General features: G+C 29.0%; 1 protein-coding gene across 1 annotated transcript; it reads left to right on the forward strand.

Annotated features, from left to right (window-relative positions):
• The first annotated feature begins 491 nt into the window (after positions 1-491).
• On the forward strand, positions 492-1,249 carry LOC107009102. Its single transcript, XM_015208378.2, has one exon. The coding sequence runs from the start codon at positions 609-611 to the stop codon at positions 1,086-1,088; it is 480 nt and encodes a 159-aa protein (XP_015063864.1). The 5' UTR covers positions 492-608; the 3' UTR covers positions 1,089-1,249.
• The last annotated feature ends 9,055 nt before the right edge of the window (positions 1,250-10,304 follow it).

A 10,304-nucleotide genomic window follows, 5' to 3' on the forward strand; every position in this document is an offset into this window, starting at 1 on the left:
TCACAAAAACGTTTTAGGAGTAAAACGTTACTCATAGTAACGTATATCAACCTAACGCTTGTAGTTTTTAAAAATTGAAATATACCCTAAAACGTTACTGTGAAATACGTTTATATTAGTTTTGTAAAATTTTGAAAAAATATATTATTTTGATAAATTATTTTATATAATGGCTTAATTTACTAAAAGGATGACATAGTTGAGCCTTCTTTCAAAATTTGATAACATATTTTTGAACTTCTTTTTTTTTCGAAGTGATTTAATTAATGATACGGTGGATATCTTATTTGATCTTTTTCCTAAAAAAAAGAATCAAGTTAAAAAAGTATAATATTTTTTTTAAAAAAAATAATGAATGGCAAACTCGTAAATAAGAAAAGAAAGTCAACTAATCCATCAAACAAGAAATTTCCAAGTGATACCCTTTGCGTTTCTCAGAAAATCAGGTGTTTTCAAAGCTCCGAACAACCCAAGAAACAACATCACCATTGAAACATCATCACCTCGACGACCCAACACGTTTTTACCTGAATCAACTCAAACAAAGAAGAAAGCGTCTTCCAATTCATTAATTATTTTTAAGTGTGTATATATATAAACAACACGTTATGGCAGGGAATTTGATCGGAGGGGCAGCAATTGGACAAGCGTTCAGAATGTTGTCCGAATCAATCACACAAGCCGGAAAAACATCCATCTGTTTCGATTCCAATTTTCGGCGATTAAATTCAACTTTGCTTTCAATGAAACCAGTGCTTGAGGATATAGAGAGACTAAACAAAGCATTGGAAGGAAGAGAATCAGAGACTGAACTATTCAACAAGAGGTTAGAGGAAGGTGAGAAGCTTGTTCGTAAAAGCGCAAAAATCAAACGTTACAATGTGTGCAAAAGGTGGTATTATTCGAAGAAATTAGCTGATTTAGAAAAATCGACAATGAACTTCTTTGAGGTACATGGATTAATGCAATCATGCAGGGATAGGAAAAAAATACTTGTTGCACTCAAAGAAGAAGGAGAGAAGTTAGATGAGATTTACGCTATGTTGAAGGATATGAAACTTGAAAAAAACCGAAGGATCACTAAGTGAAGTCTCGAGGATATATTCGTCGTGTGATATTGTGACAGAAAAAAAAAATATAATACTATGCAAAAAGATGTTTACTTACCTTTTTTATTTCCATGTATTGAACTTTATAAACGAGCTCATTTGTAATTGATCTTGAAAAATAAAATAATTTTCAGCTATAACTGTTGGATATGTAGCAACAATTGATGGGAAATAGAGAGAAAAAGAGGAACTTGAAAAGTTGATAACTTGAAGAGTTAGGAACTTGAAAAGTCCGCTTATGCTTTAGTGAAAAGGCATTTGTCCCTCATCGGTGGTGGAAAGAAAAAATAGGAAAGTTTAAATATAGAAACATTCCTATTAATTGTTAAAAGGGTTGGAAAAAGGGACCCCTTCGCGCCGTCGTCGCTCGGCTTTAGCTTTGGAAAATGATCGATCCGAAAACGTTTCAACTTATTCAAAACTTTCCTGTTTTTCTTTAAATTTCCCGCTGTTTTGGAAATGACTATTCTGATAGCAACTTTCAGAATAGTCAATACCATTTGAAAGGTTGCAAACTTTCATTAATGGTCGTGTGGATTCTGAAAGGGTTGCAACCTTACGAAACCTGTTCCTCTTGCCTATAAACACCATTCACTCTTTATAATTTTTCTTTACGAATTTTTCTGATCTCTTCTTCTTCTGCACAACAATTACTTCGTGTATTTTACTGCTGTTGAGTGGCTCGCTGACACCAGAGTTTTTGGTATCTATATTCTTGTGATTGAGATCATTTTACCCTGGGAGGTCATATTCCAAATCAAACATCTGATACTAGATGGGAATAATTTCCTTAAGGGGACACTGTGAATTCAATGGACTTGATCTTTTCCTGTTAAAACTTTTCCAGATTCTCGTACGTATTTTATAGATTTTCGTTTTTGTGAATTAAATTTTTATTTTTCTTCTTATTGATTCAATAAATTTTGATTACTTCGTATTTGTACAAAAATTATTAGAATCAGTAATTCTGATTTTTCTAACACAGATTGACAATAATACCTGATAAATATGATTTCACAGTATAAAGTTTCCTTACACTAACGTTATAGTAGTATATAAATTAAAAAACTCTTATAGGAAAGAGTCATAAGCACTAAATTGAGTGTATTAGTTTTTCTTTTTACACAGCCTCAATGAATAAAATTTTGATAGAAAAGAAAAAATTGGGAAGGAGGGAAATTTAAATTTTGTTTTGGGTTAACAGGTATGGGCCAGTCTAAATGGGTCATGAGTTTGACGAAGAGGCATACCTGAATCCAATGGATTAGTATCATGGAGCTAAACTAAAAAAGCCCACAGGCCTATAAAAACTTGAGAAACTTATAGAAATTCCACTAATTTAGGAATTAATTACTTAGATACATCCTAATTTGCAATGTTACGAATTATATAAGATTTAGGGCAACTTTCACATATAGCAAACAAAAAATTCATATTTGTATGCTATAGCAAACTTTGCATAATTGCGCTCCATAGCAAACATAAAACTGTATAATTTGCTATACATATACAATTGTATAATTCGCTGGCCTAAATTGTATAATTCGCTGGCCTAAATTGTATAATTCGCTGGCCTATTTCGCTGCAATTGTATAATTTGTTTTGCATACAGTTGAATCGAATTAAAATGTATGTATATTGCATAATTATAAGTGTATAGCAAGAAGATTTATGTTTTTCTCGCTTTATACAAAAACAGAAACACAATATATACACTTCTGTTGTATAAAGCTAGAGAAAATTGTATTTCACTGCAATTGTATAATTCGTAATTGTATAATTCGTTGGCCCTTTTCTCTGCAATATTTGAAGTAAAATGTTTGTAAATTGTATAATTAAGTGTATAACACAAAGATATACATTTTTGCATGTGTATATACAATTTTCTCTCGCTTTATACAAAACATAAACAAAATTATACACTTCTGTGTATAAAGCGAGAGTGGCGAGCGAGATTTTTGGGAGAGAGACGCTGGCAAATTTTAGCTAATGTTTGCTATGGAGCACAATTAAATCAAACCCTAGCTATTCCATTTAATTTAGGTTATTAGTTTGCTATTATATACAATTTTCCCAAGATTTTAGTGTGTTCAGATACATGTAAGTCGGTATACATGAATCAAAAGTAGGTGTAATTTGTTCTACATACACTATATTCAAGTGGATACGCATGTATTCGAGATACATAACAAACATCGCTCAGCTGCCTCGCTCGTCACTCTCTTATGTATCTCGGATACATGACTCGATCGTTTCTCTCCCTATTATAGTGTATCTGATAGCAAAATACATGTATCTTTGTGTATCTTTCCAAATATATGGTAGAAAACACTCAATTAGTGTTAAAGCTGCTTAATTATTTGAAGTATAGTTAGAATAAGATTAATATATGGTATGATTATATGTCTGTAGTTTTCCCTAAAACTTTGCTTATGATGCATAAGGAAAAGATTTCAGATTGAATAGTGTGATCTTTTTGAAAAGAAAAAAAAAATCAATAAGATTTTTTGCAAAATAAGAATTACTTGATTTATTTAAAAATCAATCAACACATATCAAGAGAGAGATATCCATTTTATCAAAAAACAATATATTTCAATTTTAAGTAGTTATAAATGGCCTTCACATTTAAGATTTTATGCAAAATAAGAATTACTTGATTTATTTAAAAATCAATCAACACACATCAAGAGAGAGATATCCATTTTATCAAAAAACAATATATTTCAATTTTAAGTAGTTATAAATGGCCTTCACATTTAAGAATTTCTGCCAAAAATAAAATAAAATTGTGGTTCTTCTTTCTTTGGGTTAGGTTTTAAAATATTTTTTTGGGAAAAAAGAGTTTCCCAAACGTCTTTCTCCAAAAATTGGAACCAAAATTCACTCATAACATGCATCTTCAGTGAGAGATGGCTGGAAGAAAATGACTAAATCTGTTGAAGCATATGTATGTACTATTTTAGCTATACTTGCTCATGTAAAAGGCTACGTACGTTAATTAGGCCAAAATGTGACAGCTGCAAAAAGTGAATTATGGTCCCAATTTCATTAGTTCAAATTTGAGTCAATTATGGCTCCTGTTGACCTAGGATTTGGATAGGTAAGACTAAGAGGTGTTAACTCTACTTATAATTTTCCAAAAATAAAGGTAGGTTTATTGAATATGAACGAGTATTTGCATAATGAGATTACGATAAAAAAACAATTGTTTAATTGTGTAATTGATTTCAAAGAAAAATGTTATGATCGATTTAACAAGGTAAGCCTAGCCTCCTTTGCTTGTACTTATTTCTGTTGAGGATTTTTATTTTAATAAAAAGCTGTTAGATGCTCTATATAGTGGCAAAAATTAAAATTTAAAAAATGATAGATTTAACAAAAAGGCATATGAAATAAAAAAAACTAAGTTAACCTAGATCCTTCGGTTGACAAATTTAAGGGTAAAAAATCTAAACTATACATTCTAGGCACTCTAAAATATTGTATAACATTAGGTTTAACAACAATATTCTCCATCAAAATTGTTTCTTAAAGTTTATATACACGTATATTTAACGAGGATATTTTTTATCCCTCTGTCTTTACGTTTTATAAGGTTAATTAAGTTGATGCCCTACATCAATATGTTTTCCTCATAAATTATCAATTTTGACATTTAAAAAAAAACTACAACTTCCTCAGGTTTATATTACTCGATACATGTTGGCATGACACACTATTAAAGAAATTCAGTATTAGAGTTATATTTTACTTAACTAATTTTATGTATATAGTTATTATAATCAAGGGTAGTGTGAGGAAAAAAAAAAGATAAAACTCTCTTAATTTGTTAAAATAGAGAAGCAAAATTGAACATCTATTTTTAATATAGGAGTCAAGTAAAATGAAATAGAAGGAATATTACATACTCTTATATTAATCTAAAACTTATTTGAGTACTAATTAAAATTGACGGCAAAAAGCGAAACAAGAAAAGTATTTTAAGACGAATAGAGTAATTAATATTCATTTCGGACCAAACCTAACGGCCTGTAAGTATAACCACTTTAGTGTACATTAAGCTACATTCCAAATAACAAAAAAAAATAACCACAACAACAGCAATAATATTAATTTATTTTAACGTGACACATTGATTCATGCACATATAGTCCCAGACGTATAATGACAAAATAAATTAGAAGCCAAATTAGCCATCATCTCCTTAGAAGATTATTAGTTTAGTCAAATAAACGTGACTTCAAAGCCAAAGATCAATAGAAACGGATGGACATTATTCAAAGTGTAAATTTCACTTATCCTTGCAAATTGGGCAAGGAGAAAGATGTTTGATAAATGATTCTTTGATTGAAAACGTAATTAAAATTTTTAAACACGTTCTTTTTAACTGTTCAAATTTTTAGATGGAAGGAATTATAGAATCAATTAGGAGCAGAAGTAAAAATTAAGATACGAGTTTGATCGAATCCATAATCTTTTATGATTGCATTAATTTGAGTGTTGCAATCATATTGAATATGCGTGTAAGAAAAGAATGGTACAAGTCTTATCGTGGAAATTGGCAGGAGCTACTTTTAATATGGGCAATACAGCCACTAAAGTAGGCCTCCAACTCCACTTCAACCCCAAACCCCACTCTCTTCATGTAGCCCACCTACATATGACTAAAGTATATTTTGAGTTACTTCACTTTCCCAATCAAGTTGACCTTCTAAAAGTTCCTCTCCAATGTGTGTGAGGGATGTGAAATTTGAAGTATATGAATATTCGTAGAAAATTATTGAGAGTACGAAATAAAAAGGGTAATTTTTTTACTTCAAAAAACGTATTTTAACCAAAAGAGCAGAATTGCTAGTAAGAAAGTGATATCCTTCCGACAAAAACGCTGCCGATTAGCTAATACATATTGCTATCACAATTAGCTAGTTGATTCCACACAATGTTTTGGTCTTAATGTCTTAAAAACAAATTAATAGCAGTGATTTTAATTTTAATTTTTTTATTTTGTATAATATACTGTTATAGCAGTGATTTTAATTTTTTTTTAAAATTTAGTAGGAATAATAATAGTACTAGAGTACTCAATATATTTTTAAAATAATTAATATCCTTAATTAACTATTTTTCAATCAAAAAGTGTATAAAAAACAATACAAATCAAGTCACTATTTTTATGTTGTCTGGGCAGTGATATTAGAAAAAAAAAATTGGACAAGTCGACGTAAAAAAATTAAACAAAATTGTTGTTAAGGTAATGATTTTTAATTATTTTAATGAAGTAACGGAGTAAATTTTATCAGAAGAATATTGCTCCCTCAAAAGTGATTTTGTCTTTTGATTAATAAAGTTGGTATGTTATTTATGTTTTAAAAGGAAAAAAGTTTATCCTTTTTAACTCCAAACTCGAAATATTGGAGTAAAGTAAATTATAACTATTTTAAAGTATGTTACTTTTGTGGTATAAATTCACATGAAAAATATAGTCGATTACTCAAGGTGTAATTCACATAACCACTAGTCTCATAATCATTCACTAATTATCCACCATAAACTCGTGATCTACAATATTATGATTCCATTATTTTGTCATTTAACTTATGAAACAATTTTATATTCGTAAATAATGATATTTCTTCCTTTGTATAGCAGTAAGAGAATTATGAGGAGTGAAAATATATATATATATATATATAGTAGTGTCTAGAGTTTTTAAAGAAGGAAAAATATTTTAAATCTCCTATTTATTCACGGTAAAAAAAATAATTTTATGTTGAAAGAAGATGTTTTTTTGTGAAAATTTTGGATGCTTCGATTAATTCAGAGTTATTTGAGTTCTATCATGTAGTTAAATTGTTATATCTAATTGGAGGAGAAAAATAAAATTATACACTGCAATCCATTTCAGAGGATGTACTATCCAAGTTTTAGCCTCAAAACGTATTATTCATTCCACGGCCACCTACAATGTCTCTTTACATAACATAAAGAATAAGTTAAAAAGCAAACTTAACTAACCAAAAAGCATACCGTCCATTTTAGGGCTCCCAAAGTTAGGTTTAAGTCTTTAATTTTCAATAGTTTTCATTTTTTAATTATTTGATTGGGAGTCTTTTCAAGCTAAAAAATGACTGATATAAGAAAACTTACAATAATAAAATTGAGAATAAAAGATACTTATCATTTGACACACGAGCAGAGTATCCTTGTCAACTTTGAATAAAAAATTGTTGATCATGCAAAGTATTCATAATCGTCGGATAATTTTGTGGAGTATCACTAATAATGTTGATTTCGTATCATTCGTTCAAACTAATAATTAAGATAACGATGTGATCAACAATTCCTCCGAACTAGTCTTAGTTAGATAATTACGTGACCAATTCCTTCTACCTTATCTTTTTATCTTCATGCTTTGTTCTGCAATGATACCTACCACATATTTATTTTATATATGTTCATATAGATTGTCTCAAATATCTACAACACAAATTGTCAAATTCCTAATTTTCAAATTAAAGATTCGAAAACCATCGTAATTGCTCCAAAAAATAAATTTATGACTAAATTTAATACTTCCTCGCGTTAATTGAAAGAATTGTTAAAAAATTAAACTACGTACCCAAATTGAACACGAAGTTTAATTTTTATACTCATATAGGAGAATATTTTTTTTTATTATATAAGGACACACTTCACTCTCGTAGAAGCAATCGTTGTTGTAATTGGCCCACCCTCTAACAACTTGTCTATAGATTAAAAGAGAAATTGCAGAGTGCTCCAACTACACCCATTTAAGTTTTTTTTTAATTCCATCAATCATAATGCCATTTTTCATAAAAGGATTCGACAATATGGATGCGTTAAATGGAAGTACTCTTATGGGTTTTTCCCTTTTTTTCAGAAAAAAAAATTAACAATTTTGGGTTGGTCTCTTTACTTTTCTTTAACTAGTTGGAGGCAAATAATGATGCCCGTACTGTTACATCATCATGCGCATTGGTGGAATAAATTTTTTTAATAAGGTGGTTCAAAATTTGAAAAAATAGATATATAAAGTAATCGAAAGAGGTTCGACATTTACTATATATATCTAAAAAATTATTTTAACGATATATAAATAATATGAATTTCGCCGAAAGGATCCGAACCCCCTAACTCTAATGTGGCTCCGCCACTGAATTCATGCATTATTCATGCTCTTCTATTATTACACCAGCAATAAAGATATGAGCAAAATGTAAAGAGAACTGAAATATGATTCCAAACTTTAGAATCATAAACTATTGAATTATAATGGAAATATGAAAATAATAAATAATTAACGATAGAGATAAGAATAAGGATGAAAAACTCTAGAAGATAAAGAGGAAAGATATTCAATATGCATAAATACGTCTTCCAAACATATCTTCCTTTTTAATCAAATGCTAATTGAGCTTAGATTCCAAATAAAACACTCTTAAATTTTACTTTGCTCATTTTAACTCAGACCATTATAAAAAGTTTAATTCAGAACAAAAAAATCTATGTATATTTCATCCACTTCGAGCTTTTCTTGTATAATTACCATAGATATATTGTTGTTTCTTCATCTTATATTATCCACTATTGTATTAGTACTTATGACTCGATCTTACGTCAACATTTGACTACATGTGTTCTATTTTTTTTTTTTAATCTTGATAACTAATAATAATACAATAATTGGACTTTAAAGAGAGACCTAGGTTTAGCTATAAACTTATTTTCTATGCTTAAAAACAACAACTTGCCAACGATATTTTTTATGGTTGTCGATATTGTATTTTATTATCAATATATACTTGGTGAAATTGTTAGCCAAAAGTTCATTAACAAATGGTTGCACGTATAAGCTCATGCCCACTACGACACTAACAAGTATTAGTTGTAAAACAAAAGAAGATATCGAATGCACGTTTGCTTTATTAATCAATTGCCATCTTAATCCAATAATTAATTTTCTTCCACTCAAGTGTCATAGTTGCTTAATATGTTACGAAATGTTAAATTTCATGGCATTTTTTTCTCCTTTTAATAATTGAGGATAAATCATAAATTTGCTTGGAATATAAGATATACATTATTCGTTGGCCACTTTGAAACAATCGCCAACAAAGATGCTTCGTCAACTATCCTAAAGTTTACATTTTTTTTTTTTTTTTTTGTGAATCAATGAAGCATATGGTCCTTTTCTAGAGGATTGATGCGTCAGCCACTCCAATAACAAGCTATCTTTTTTGTGTTAAGAATCTCAACAAATATTATAGGTAGCCTATATATATATACGCGCGTCAATTCGCTTCCGAATTTACATTATTTTCAATAATGATAACAAGTTAATATCTATTTTACCTTATATGGAAAATTAAATATATTTAGTTTATTTATAGTAAATCGTATGCACTTATAATTTAACTTAATTAAGGTTGAATCACATCATATTGCAGTTTGAAAGAGAAGCTTCATCTAAAGTATTTACTATTAAATTAGTAATAATCATCTTAAAAGATGGATGAAACATATATAGGTCAAATACTTAATATTGGAAAGTAAATATCAACACAAATATATAGGTGGTAGGACCACATAAATGTAACACATGGCTAGTGTTGTTATAGTAGTAGTAGTATAGATACATAATGATCAAGAAAAGTCTGCCATTTTGGTTACCTATTTTCTATTGGCGGTACCAACTAGCTATTCATTGACCGGAAATTGACAATTTTTTTGTTTTGGAATTTTTAATCGGTCTGATTTGAATTGTGGTTCCATTTGATCGTATAATGAATAGCCCTACATGTAATATAATGTATGTTGCCGTAATTTTTCACTTAAGTCTTAAGGTTACACAGTACTAACTAGATAATTTATGTAACATTATATATATAAAAAATAATATTGTTACGCTTACGGCTTAAAGTTACACATTTCTAACTGTGTAATTTGTGTAACCTTATACATAAAAAAAAAAAAAAGATTGATACGATCGATTGATTAATTAATTTCAAATAATTAATCTTTAAAATGATGACAAAAGTTAAATAACCTACTAGCGTGGAATTACTATTCAGTAGAAACAACCTTGTCGGATTTAATATTTGCAGACATACATACAGCAAAAGAGAATATTTTGTGTCTAGTGTTGTAATCAATCTATTGTTAGTATTTTTA

This window comes from Solanum pennellii, chromosome 2 (assembly GCF_001406875.1).
Source record: "Solanum pennellii chromosome 2, SPENNV200".
NCBI lineage: Eukaryota > Viridiplantae > Streptophyta > Magnoliopsida > Solanales > Solanaceae > Solanum > Solanum pennellii.

What these genes read in the sequence shown, in the direction of transcription:
- LOC107009102 (XM_015208378.2), top strand. Translation starts at nt 609, where the DNA reads ATGGCAGGGAATTTGATCGGAGGGGCAGCAATTGGACAAGCGTTCAGA.